Raw genomic sequence first — 12,494 nt, 5'->3', positions numbered from 1 at the left:
TTAAAAATAGGAAAAAAAGTAGCGTCTTATAGTCCTGAAAATACGGTAAACCCTAAAGTAAATCAAGAAGCGTCATGTTCCTGTCACTTGTTGCCTATTTGCAGATATAGACGAGTGCCTTGAGCAGAACATTCAATGCGGAGCCAACCGCATGTGCTTCAACATGAGGGGAAGCTACCAATGCATTGACACACCTTGCCCACCAAACTACCAGAGAGAGCCTGCTACCGGGTAGACAAAACAACACTATAAACATACCACAGGATTCTGATAAATGAAGACCAAGATTGCATTTGTAACTTGTGTCCTAGGTTCTGTCTGAAAAACTGTCCTCCAAATGACCTGGAATGTGCCCTGAGCCCGTACGCTCTGGAGTACAAGCTCTTGTCACTCCCGTTCGGTATCGCGGCCAACCAAGACCTCATCCGGCTGGTGGCCTACACGCAGGACGGAGTGATGCACCCTCGCACCTCCTTCCTGGTGGTGGACCAGGACGTCACATTACCCTTCGCCATCCGGGACGAAAACCTCAAAGGGGTTTTGTTTACCACCCGGGCCTTACGGGAGCCCCACACGTACAGCATGAAGGTGCGGGCACTATCCTACAGCGAGATTGGAGGCATCGAGTACCAGACCACCTTCATCGTCTACATCGCTGTTTCGGCCTACCCTTACTAAAAGCACTTTAAAGGTCACCGGGTTGTGTGAGGAGATTGTGAGAAAGACATTTGAAATACATAACAAAGTCCTGGTTATTTATTGGTTTTCCCTTTTTAACACATATGATGCTTCTCGGATTATTTGGAAAGGTACATTTGGGCCATGTGCAAAAGTATTGGGATCCCCAGCTATGACACTGAATGAGTTGCTGGCTAACCAAACCTGCTCTCGCTCATAGAGGTGGGCAATACTTGGATTTTTTGGTATTAATCCGATCCAAGTAAATACAGGGGAGTATCGATCGATACCCATCCGATACGGATCCATTTTGCTTGTAAATCTCATGATCGTTGAATGATAGAAGCCCTAACCCCCTGAGTTGGTTTATCATTTCAATAAAAACAGCCAAAAGGTTTCTATTTTTTATTCAATACCTACAATGCAATCTTCAATGGGGATGTTCTCAATTAAGTATGTGTTAACAATGTCCAACTGAGTTTAAAGAGCCTTTATATTTTTTTTTCAACAGCGCTTTTCTGCTTTTATCTTTTATCAAAGCTGTTCCAGGTAGCGAGTGATTGCATGCTCAGCATTGCAGTTTTTTTAGTGAAGCATGAAATTAGTAAAAGTAAGAAACGGTCTGTTTCAAAGAAAACCTTAACGCCAACCCAAACCCCAGTTAGTGTAAACAATACAATGTAAAACTCTTTAACAGTGAAAAATTGTAAATACCTTAACAACTGTTTTAGACCAAAAGTCAAGAGAGTCAAACCAGAAAAGCAGTAATGTTACAAAAAATATAAAACTTGAATAAATACTAGATAACAATGTCAATAAGACAGCTAAAATACCGTATTTTCTGGATTGTAAGGCGCACTGAAACCCTCCAAATTTGCCAGAGTTATGAAAATTGGCGTTAGAATCTGGTGTGCCCTTCTAAACCCGGAAATAGGGTAAATGTATTTAGTAATAAATCATTTTGATAAAATGTTTCTAAATACGGTAACCATTTATGAATGAACCGATTCATTTTAGTTGAGAAACCAGATTCTCCAATATTCATGTTCTATGAAATAAGTTTTTCATCCTTTGTTTTAATCCCATGTGCCTTATAGTACGATGCGCCTTGTATATGAAAAAATACACATTTTACAAGGGGGTATTCTTAAAAGTGCGTGTTATAATCCGGTTACCCCATTCCAGAAAATACGGTACCTTTCATTGTGCAAAATTTTGGAAATAAAATCAGTAGTGCAATTAAGTGTAATGACAATAGAATGAAATTTGAAGGTGTAATGTACATTATGTACAATTATACAACACGCTAAAAACACTATTATACTGATGGTTAAAATAAGAAGCCAGTATCGCTCTTAAGACCATGGTATCAATCCATTGCACATATCCGCTCAGTATCGATAATATTGATATTTGGATCCATCTACTAGCTTGGGCAAAATATTCAGTGTGGTCCAAGTCTGGGACAAGTCACGTAGGAACGGGAAGGAAAAAAACAGTCAAAAGTTGAAATGAGAAAATACAAATCCAATTTTAACATTTGTATTTCAACTAAAACCTTCAACGACATAATGGTAACTTGTTTTTCTGAAGAAATGGGACTGCATAACTCAAAGACGCTCTAGAAATGAGCTCATAGAGGATGAGCAACCCAGTCACGCCAAGATGTACCTTTTGTTTTTACCTGTAAATACGTTTTATTATGATGTGTATATTCAAACATGTTCACAATCTTTTCTAGATAAAAACTAAACTGCATCACACTCACAGCTCACGAGGGACCATTTCCTGTGGCGTGTCTTGGGCAAGTACAGCCTGGCAGCGACTATCCCTCTCCAGGCGTTTTTTCTTTTCTTTAGGGGTTGACATGAAATAGATGGTACTGCTTTCCATGATTACCAGAAGCAAAAGAACTTCCTAATCTGACTCGGATATAGCACCTTCATCATCTGGTTGCCGTTTTTGTTAATGGTGCACACAGTCATCCCGTTCTTCAGAGATGAGCTGGACCTCAGCAATTAAGGTCTGTGGCATTTGTAGGACAATACTCGATCCTTAAATCACTGGGGGGGAATGTTTTTCGAAATGTTGAGTATCACGTTGTACAATTACTATTCATTTATGTTTTTCATATTTTTTGTGAAAAATAAACTATGTCCTTTTGTGATATGTTAAAAGCTCTGATACATATCTTTAACTACTGCACTTTGGTTAAGGTAATATATCGTAAATGATTCATCTATCCAATCTTTTAAGCCGCAGCAACTCAAGTCATGTTTATTTGTGACACCCTTAATCACAAGGAGTCTCAAAGGGATGCACAGACCACAGATTATTGCAAACTACAGACTATTATGACAGCATGCCCTGATCTAAAACCTACATGAGGGCAAGGAAAAACCCAAAAACCTCAACATGAGGAAAATGAAGAAACCTTGAGAAGGGACAGCACATGAGGTAATCCCCCTCCCCGGATGACCAGGTTGCAATCGATGTTGAAATACACAGACATCATCAACATAAAACATTGGTCACTCATAAACTATGGAGAATAAGTGTGTTTTAATCCTAGTTAAAACAGTTCCACGGAGGTTGCAAATCGGATCTCAGAAGGCAAAGCATTCCACAGCACCGGGGCGAGCGGATCTACAAATCCCCCCTTTTGCAGGGACAAGATTTGTTTCATTGAAATCAATGGGCCAGTTTTATGGAGTTAGATTTGTGTATTTATTATTCAATTAAAAGAAAAAAAGTGTTTTAATGCAAAATAATATTTGACACTCAAAAAACTGCATACTAACACGTTTTTTTGGATTGAAATTGTTTTCTTTGATTGACGGAATATTTTATGTGTTTGGATCATGTTTTGGGTTGGACATGTTTGTCTTTATTATTTAATCCGAAAAAAGGTTGTTTCAATCAAAATATATTCAATCAACGAAAATACAAGTGATATACAATAAGTTTTTAAAAAGTCATTCAAAGTGTTTTCTTTTTCAAATGATCTTTTTTTAATGAAGTGAAAAGAAATTGAAATGTTTTTTTTCCCCCGATTAAATCCTTTTGACGCCAATGTTCAGTAGTGGGCGGGTACTTCCCCATTGGTCAGACACATTTGAGTGACACTTGTCTACACCAATGACGTCCCACCATCACACAAATTTGTCAACGTGAGCTCGGTTAGCAGGCTGCGTGTTTCATCGAAATATCAGAGTACGATAATAATGTGGCACAACAATGGTTGCTGACTAGTTCAAATGTCATGTTGTGTAATCTGTATTTGACTGTTGGGGAAAGTTTATTATTTTTCGGGGTAATGAGTTTTGTGCAGCTTAAAGGGTAATAGAAGTACCAGTATATCACCGCTAGATGGCAAAGTCTCACAGGTCAGAGAAGGGTGCTTGGGCTAAGTCTCACGAGACCTCACGCGATTTAGTGAGACTCAATGAACCTTAGTGCAAGCAATTTAATTGTGTCGTGTGAAACTGACATATTTCTTCTATTTTGCAGTTGAGGTAAACAAAAACATATAGAACAAATGTGTAATACTAGCTGGAGATAGTCCATCCACCTGGGTCCTGTTACAGTAACATGACACCAATCGTTTTAATACGGTTGTATGTACTTACCAACAACGCCACTACCGCTTGCTGGCAACCATGACTGCAAGGGAATACAGTGGGACCTCGATTATCGCGGTTAATGGGGACTAAAACCACCCGCGATAAGTAAAAATCCGCGAAGTAGCGGTGCACCTTTAAAAAAGAAAAAAATTTTTTTTTAAAGTATTATTATTTTTCAGACCCGGTTAATAGGGACCAAAACCACCCGCGAAAAGAGAAAATCTGCAAAGTAGCGACGCCCCTTCAAAAATGCTTATAAAAAAAAAAAATAATATATATATATATATATATATATATCTTTTTTTTTAATTATTTTATTTTATTATTCTTATTTTTTTAAACCTGCGAAGCTCTGAACCCGCGAACGTGTAACCACGAAGTAGTGACGCCCCTTTAAAAATGCTTGAAAAAAAATAAAATATATATATATATATATATATATATATACAGATTTTTTTTTTTTTTTAATTATTATTTTTTAGACCTGTGAAGCTCTGAACCCGCGAACATGGAACCACGAAGTAGCGACGCCCGTTCAAAAATGCTTAAAAAAGAAAAAATTTTTTTTTTTTTAATTATTTTATTTTATTCTTATTACTTTTTAGGTCCGCGAAGCTCTGAATCCGCGTATGTCGAAGCGCGAAGTAGCAAGGTCCCACTGTACAAATAAATCATGAGAGTATAAAAAGTGGCCGCAGCAGGGTGATGAGCATGCATCCCAATGGATCAGAGGACCAGAGTTCAAATCCAGCTACTGTAGTCTCCCGTGTGGAGTTTGCATGTTCCCCCCTATGCATGCACTCTGGTTTCCTCCCACGTCCCAAAGTCATGGATTTAAGATTAATTGGCGGTTCTAAATTGTCCCTGAATATGAATGAGCAAGTGAGTTCACTGTCTCTGTGTGACACCTAAAATTATTATGTTTATGGTCACATGTTTGAAGGTACTATATTGTTTTTATGATATGGGGGAGAAGCCATATTTATTTTGAAAAGCGTAGGTTGCACACCTGACCACTCGATTGAGCGTTTCGCCTCTAAATAGTATGCTGTGTAACGACTTCTTCAGACATTTATAAGTTGCCATCACAAAAGCAAGACACGACTATTGTCTTTTATTCACCCTGTTAGGAATTAAATATCAAAACGTATCGTTTGCCAAATTGTTCGAATGAGTTATCTGACTCCATTAACCAAACACAACCTACATTCACCCAACAATGCGCGCTCGTTTCTTGATGGAAAAGATGAACAAGAAAAGCCGACATTTTCAAACGGGGGCAGATTTAATTTTATTAGCGATTTAACTAAGTGAACTCCATCGAATATGGCCGAATTAGTGTCGTTGGAGTCCCTGGGGAATCCTCTCTTCAAGTCCTCTCGCTTCTTCTCTCGGCCCACGTCTTTCTGCAAGATGGTGTCCCGGCTCCTCCCATGGGCGGGCCAGGGAAGCCCCACGTGGGCTCCACCACCTCGCCTCGATGTCTGGAAAACTCAAAACAGCAGAGCGTTTCTCAAAAAATTGCCTGCCGTCCTTCGTCATCAGGGCCCCTCTGCGTCTGGATGCGCTGATTTTCTTATCAGCGTCCCGTTCCCGCCATTCCTGTAAACAATATTCTCCACTAGGTTGCACTGACCTCACACCACAGCCCAGCCAGTGAATATCTTTTGCATTAAATGTAATTTGTATTTGATCATACAAAATCCTTTATAGTCAAATGTATAAAATCCTTCAACCCTAAAATAAAAACAGGTCCGTAAAACGTTTTACACATTACAATTTAGTCACAACGACTATGGGGCATTTTTGGAATGTGAAATTAGGTTTTTGTTTGGAAAATGGCGAGGCGAACCGTTTATGGAGCAAAACAATGGTATTTATGTTTAAAAAAAAAAAAAATGGCGGTCTGGCGACCATTTCGTGACATTTTGTATGCGTCCTGGGCATTTATTTTGATTTTTTTTGAATAAGCGAATTTAGCTTAAAGTTTAATATAAGTTCTGCTGATGTGTTTTTGGTCTATGTTTATGCCATTTCCTGAAGATTAAACAAGAATACTTGACACTTTTTTTGTCTATTGTTTTTGTGCGTAAAGGTGATGCTCTGTAATGATTTCTTGAGACAATTACAAGATCCCATCACACAAGTAAGACACCACACTTGTCTTTTCTTCACCCTAAAACAACAACAGTTAAAACGATCTTCTGGATACCAGCTATTCCATGGCTGGCAACCAGTTCAAGATTTCCCTTGTCCACTGCCCAAAGATCCAGCACCCCCGCGACAATATTAACGCTGCCCGACCTACAAAGGAGTTAGGTTTCAGACGATCGTTTGTAAGTTGAATTTGTCCGTAAGTTGCTTCAGTGCTATATTTTGTATGTTTAAGGCTTTATAAGTAACCTGGATTGTTTGTACTAAACAATAAACATTTCATAAAATAATATGCTTTAGAGCGATAAATAAAGTTGAATTTAACTTACTTATGGAAGATGCGCTTCAAGAGGTCCTCCTCCGTGGTAAAAAGTGGCTGAAAAAAGCGTTCTGACCATTTCCTCAACCTCATCAATTATTGTTTCAAAAGAAACAGCTTGCTTCTTCTATCCACCTTACACCAACCATATTGAATGGATGCACGAGATATTTACCAATAAAAACGTCAAAGTTGTGTCCTCTACTTTACAAAATCTAACTCGCAGCAATGTCCAGATATTTTTCGACATCCCGAAAGAAATGTTAGTATTTACCGTTTTGCGTAAGTCGAATGGTTGTAAGTAGGGGAGCGTCTGTACTGGAGATAAGCCATGCAGATAATGGGTGGATGAAAAATATAAATATTTTAAAGGCACGAGTTCTGTTTGTTTACAATGATGGTCCCAGAGCGGGAGGTGGCACGGGTAGCACAGAGTAGCAATCTTTCGCGATTATTTAAACTTGAAGCACAATAAAACATGAAATGTTTATGTAAAATACTTCTTAATTAAAGTCCAATCACTTTTAGCCTAAACACATGAAATTGTTTGTTTAAAAAAAACAATTGCTTTATGGGCAACACACTCCCAACCCGTCTTCATAGGCCACTATAGCTCCACTTTGCAAGTAGACAACACAGGTTTTGTAGCTTGTTTTTGCAAAAAAAGAGGCTACTTCAACCAGCATTCATACCGTTTCTTTATTTTGTCAGAAAAAAGCACAAACATAAAAAAGGAATTTCCCATAAGGCAGTTTTTTTGTACATCAGTTTGGTATGTCTCCTTAATTCTTCACCCTGCAACTAGAAATCACGGAGCTGAAGAGAACAGGATCGTTCTTCTGCTCATGCGAAAACGGCTTGTTACTGCATTACAAAATGCATCTAGCAACTTGGGATGCATAACTACTGATATTAAGATCCATTCCGACTTTTTTTCTGAGAACAAAAGTCAACTGTAGTGAAGTTTTGGTGGAGCAATGAGGAAACTTCCGACAGAGATTTAAAAAAAGCCATGAAATGAAAAATTTGTTTAAGGAAATGAGTTATTGTCTAAGAGGGTTTTTTTCTGGTACAGTATATTAGTCTTTACAACACAAGGGCATCCAAAGTTATATCTAATAGTTTTATTTGGCAACAGATGAGCTCTACCTCATAAGGCAGAAGAAAACCATTAACAGCTTTCCCTTAATCGTACAAAATGTTTGGGATGAGAATGACAAATCCATGTGCAATCAGAACACACAAAATATATAAAAAGAAATCCTGGCAGCAAAACCCCAAATTATTTTTTAAGCTGACAGTCTAGCAAATATGCATCATCATTTATTGGTCTCGCTCATTTGCTCAAAATCATTTGAAAAAAAGATAATGATGTCGGGATTTGGTCGCTCGATTGAAAACCCACAAACAAAACAATAAATTCCAGTTTAAAAACCGGGAACAAAAATAATCCGAGCGCTTCTTGTCCTATGTGAAGAAATGGGTAACGGTGCATGTGTGCATAAAGAACTTTGCGCACAGAGTTTTTTTTACAACCTAATATGACCCGCATAAAATTTCAATGTCATCGGACAAAAAAACCCTTCTGCTCTTCACTCGTCTGAATTTTCCTTGAAGTCCATTTGTTATCTGTTACCGTGTGTGTGTCAGGCAAGTGCTGAGGATTCAGACCGTCTTCCTCGCCGTCAGCACCCGCACGATGCTGCCTACGCCACCGGCGGCCAGCGCCTGCAAAGGCAAAAATCAATTGGTCGGAATTAGAAATTTCGAACGATGTTATCGCGACAGTTCGGAGTTCTACATCTCGTGGTGGAGTACCCAAAGATGACTTTCTGTACAATTAAATATAAATCATTGGTCCCCAACCACTTCTGTACCATGGACCGGTTTAAATATCTGACTATATTCTCGCGGCCCAACCCATTAATAACATTAGTTCAGGGTTCATGCACCTTTTTCATGGCAAAATTCAAGCACAACTTTTCAATTTTTCCAGTACCTTCAATGGAAGAAATCTCTGCAACAATTTCAAGCATTTTTAAGCACTTTGAAAACACAAAATTAAAATCCAAGCACTTTCAAATATTTCAAACACCTGTACAAACCCTGTTAGTCATAATAAGCCCAAATCCACTATGTAATCACTAGACCACTAGGGATATAGATGACATAAAAAGGGTAGGCCTGGGCAATAAAATGATGACGATAATTACCGTCATATAACTTTTGCCTCAATAAATAATAAAACCTTATGATAAAATTATTTAAACTGTAATCACCACCCGACCGAGAAAATGTTGGCACCAATGCAATAAAAACACAAGTGCCAGACTAACATTAAGGAGACTAAGAAAGTGACAAAATCCAGCCAATCATTTCGCAGATATAGCCACTCACACAGTGGAAGCAAAAGAACTAATTAGATGGTCAAAATGAGTGATAAAGAGAAAGTTGAGCATACCCACTTAAAGAATGCTTAAAGAGTCATGGACAGGGGAGGCCCCCATTTCCAGTTGTTTGGAGGTATTTAAGCTTCTTATGAATTCATTTTTTTTTAAAAAAAAACAGAACCGCGACAACGGGGACAACACATCACTACTAATAGGGTTGGGTCCAGTATATACAGAGAACCTTTATCCATCCATCAATTATCTGCACTTCTTATCCTCAGTACAGTCCCAGGGATGCTGGAGCCCATCCCAGCTATCCTCGGGCAGTGAGCAGGGGACACCCTCAACTGGCTGCCAGCCAGTCGCAGGGCACATCCTTTATATGGAAGCTCATTAAACAATGTTCACTGTTGGGAGACTTTTATGATGAAAACCCACAAAAAAAAACTGTAAAAACCCAAAAACTTAAAGCAGCAAGAGCAATTTGATTGGGTGAGCAGTAGGAATTAGCAGAGATATATACACAGCAAACACACTCCTACTACCCCTCCCCCAGCTCCATCTGCACTGAAGGTAAATACGTTGGTATACTTATTTGCAGTACTTAGTGACATTTTAACATAACTTTGCCCGCACCTTGTTTTGAAACCATTATTGATGACACAAATGACGGTCCAAATGAGCTGTGACACTCTTAAGTAACTGCAGGAGGGAGGCCATTGTAAGTGGTATATTTGTATTGATAAGGTACACAAACAGATAAATATCAAATTGTTAATTGTAAGCTTTTGTCTGCAGAGCGGGTTTGGCGATTTTATTGAATTTTGTCTTAAAATATACGGTGCGAGTATACCTTTTCATGCCAAAGCAGCAGGACGGCGCTGCTGTTTTCCGACGGCCTCTCAAAGCCTTTGTAGATGTATTTCATCAGCAAGTCCACCCCATTCTTGTCCAGGGACTGGACTCCTTTTTCGATGTCGCTGCTTTTAAAGGCACTAAGCACCTTCAGCACCAGACCCTCTGCACGGTCCTGGGTACATTAGGAATACATCAACACTAGAACTGGAAGGTTGAAATTGTAAAGTGAGGCAAACCGCACCTTGACGTTCTGGTTCTTGGTGTTGATTGGTGGATTCTTGAGAACTGCCTGTAGTGCTGCCATATTGTCTCCTGTGATTGGTCTGGTTAAGGATTTAATACACGCACAAGAAAGACGGGCAGGTAATTTTCTTGAAGGTGAAAACATTGAACTGATGGCCTGCCCAGAGTACTGATCTCAACCCAATAGAGAACCTATTGAAAAACTTTGGTGACAAAATTATGGTCCCACTAAGATCGCCAAATTGTGGAGGAGGCTGGAAGAAGAATGGACCAAAATCACACTAGAGCAGTGTGAGAGAATGTTCTATCCTGTGGCCGCAGATGTGCTTAAGTCATTCACATCAGAGGCTTGTTCACGTCTTACTAATTGCTGACTGTTGTAACATTTAGATTTGTTTTTCTTGCCAAAGTTATCCTCTTATTTTGATCGGTGCGTTTTCTGATAAAATTTTTTTGCCTTAGGTCATTTAGTGAGCCAGGGCATGTTTTTTTACATTGGAAAAATTTTGCAGCACACCACTAACCAAAAATGTTATAAAATGACACTGAACAGTATGTTGAATAACAATATAAATTAATAATACCCCCAGTTTTTACAGCAGACATTTGACAATAACATGACATTTGCAGAAAATGATTCATTAATGTTTTATAGAATTTTAAATTCTAAAAAGTGACATTGGATGATTCCTCATGGCACACCTGACGATCTCTCACGGCGTATTAGTGTGTCGTGGCACAGTGGTTGAAAATCACTGATATAGACACAATAAACTGTCATTTAACTGTGGAACAGTAAACATAGTTTTATTTCAAAATAATTCAATTCTCTATAAATTGTTCTCCAATTTTGATCTCCAGTATATGTTAAAAGGCTGGTATCCGGGCACCCGTGCTGTGGAATGCTCTTCCCCCTGAGATCCGATCTGCAACCTCAGTGGAAATGTTTAAATCTAAGCTTAAAACTCACTTCTACTCTATAGCATATGAATAACCTACTCTTCTCGTCGGCTCCAGAGTAGGGGAATGTATAATAATATTCTGAAAAATAATCTATGTAATATAGTGTAATAATCTGTGAAGCCCTTTGAGAATCTTCGTGATTTAGGGCTATACAAATAAAAATGACTTGACTTGGTTAGTGTAATATTGTATAAAAGCTGGGGAAACTTCATACAAACGTTTTCCCTTCTGATAGGTTGGAAAGGGAAACTGGGCGGGGCAAGACTATCAAAATGAGGAAGTGCTGCTCTTCTACCTTATAAGGCCTTCCATCTCAACATTTATGGACGCCGGCTTACTAGGACAAAAGCACACAGTTCCTACTTGCTAAATACGAAAAGTATTTCACAGTATAAGAAGAATGAGTGTAAAACGCAAGAAATTTCCGAAAAAAGGGAGGACCCACCTCCATCCTGCTAGCCATAGCAACCTTGTCAAACGTAAAGAAATCCGAGGAATGTGACTGTCAGGCAAGTCTGGGCAGTGACTGGCTCCATTTGAAGACGCCCAATTAGATAAAAGATGAAAACAACCGCCCGCACGTTAAAATAGAACATTCGCGATGTCTTTAGATAATATCATTTTACACAACGACTACAAATAAAGACGCATTATAACGTGAAGGATATTGTCTGATAAGGGAGTCCACCTCTGCCTCGTCGGGACCCAGCTGGTTTTCGGCTCCGTCCTCTTCGTCTACAAATTTATTCTCGTCGTACTCATCCACGTCCACTCGCCTGAAGCGGGCGGACATGACGTTCTTCGACATTTTGGAATAAAATGTTCAAACGAGGAAACTAAAAGAAAGTGCTAACGATGAAGCTGAATTTCCGGCCTTTTCGCAGTCAACCGACGAGCAGGAAGCCTTTTGATGTCCTCGCCTTCCTTGTGTGATTTTTTTCGTTCCGTGTTGTAACGCTTTTGCCACCTTGCGACCAAAGTGTGTAACTGCAAGCAGTTTGGCCTAAAGCCGCTAGAGGGCAAACTCATATTAAAAAAAGAGCCAGACAACGTCAACTATCCTGTTTCCTTCGTGAGGTCTATTTTTTAAATCGAACTACATTTTATTGTCATTTATATCATTGTTGAGAAACATTGTATGCAACAAGAATAGACATGGCACTCCAGGGTAAACATGTAAGAAAGACTCAAAAGAGAAACTTAATATATGACATAGGATAAATAGGCAAACATATTTACAAAGTAGTGCCGAGAGACCAGTGTTTC

General features: G+C 39.0%; 2 protein-coding genes across 4 annotated transcripts in view; one reads left to right on the top strand and one right to left on the bottom strand.

Moving 5' to 3' along the window:
• hmcn1 (hemicentin 1) overlaps positions 1-2,985 on the top strand; it is a 151,337-nt gene extending 148,352 nt beyond the window's left edge. For all 3 annotated transcript variants that reach the window (XM_088349495.1, XM_088349494.1, XM_088349493.1), the window contains 2 exons: positions 105-231; positions 312-2,985. In XM_088349495.1, coding sequence (XP_088205621.1) covers positions 105-231; positions 312-678 — 494 coding nt within the window. In that variant the 3' untranslated portion in view covers positions 679-2,985. The remainder of the gene's footprint in view (positions 1-104; positions 232-311) is intronic.
• A 4,469-nt stretch (positions 2,986-7,454) lies between these two features.
• arpc5b (actin related protein 2/3 complex, subunit 5B) lies at positions 7,455-12,162 on the bottom strand. Its single transcript, XM_088350263.1, has 4 exons — positions 11,897-12,162; positions 10,264-10,336; positions 10,018-10,194; positions 7,455-8,502 (listed from the first exon to the last, which is right to left on the bottom strand). Exons 1-4 carry the CDS (start codon positions 12,034-12,036, stop codon positions 8,440-8,442), a joined length of 453 nt encoding a protein of 150 aa, XP_088206389.1. The 5' UTR covers positions 12,037-12,162; the 3' UTR covers positions 7,455-8,439.
• Positions 12,163-12,494: the final 332 nt, after the last annotated feature.

This window comes from Urocampus carinirostris, chromosome 12, assembly GCF_059441175.1.
Source record: "Urocampus carinirostris isolate Australia breed hairy pipefish chromosome 12, RoL_Ucar_1.0, whole genome shotgun sequence".
NCBI classification, from domain to species: Eukaryota; Metazoa; Chordata; class Actinopteri; order Syngnathiformes; family Syngnathidae; genus Urocampus; species Urocampus carinirostris.
The sequence above is the reverse complement of the archived record's forward strand: the minus strand, read 5'-3'. Positions and strand labels throughout refer to the sequence as shown.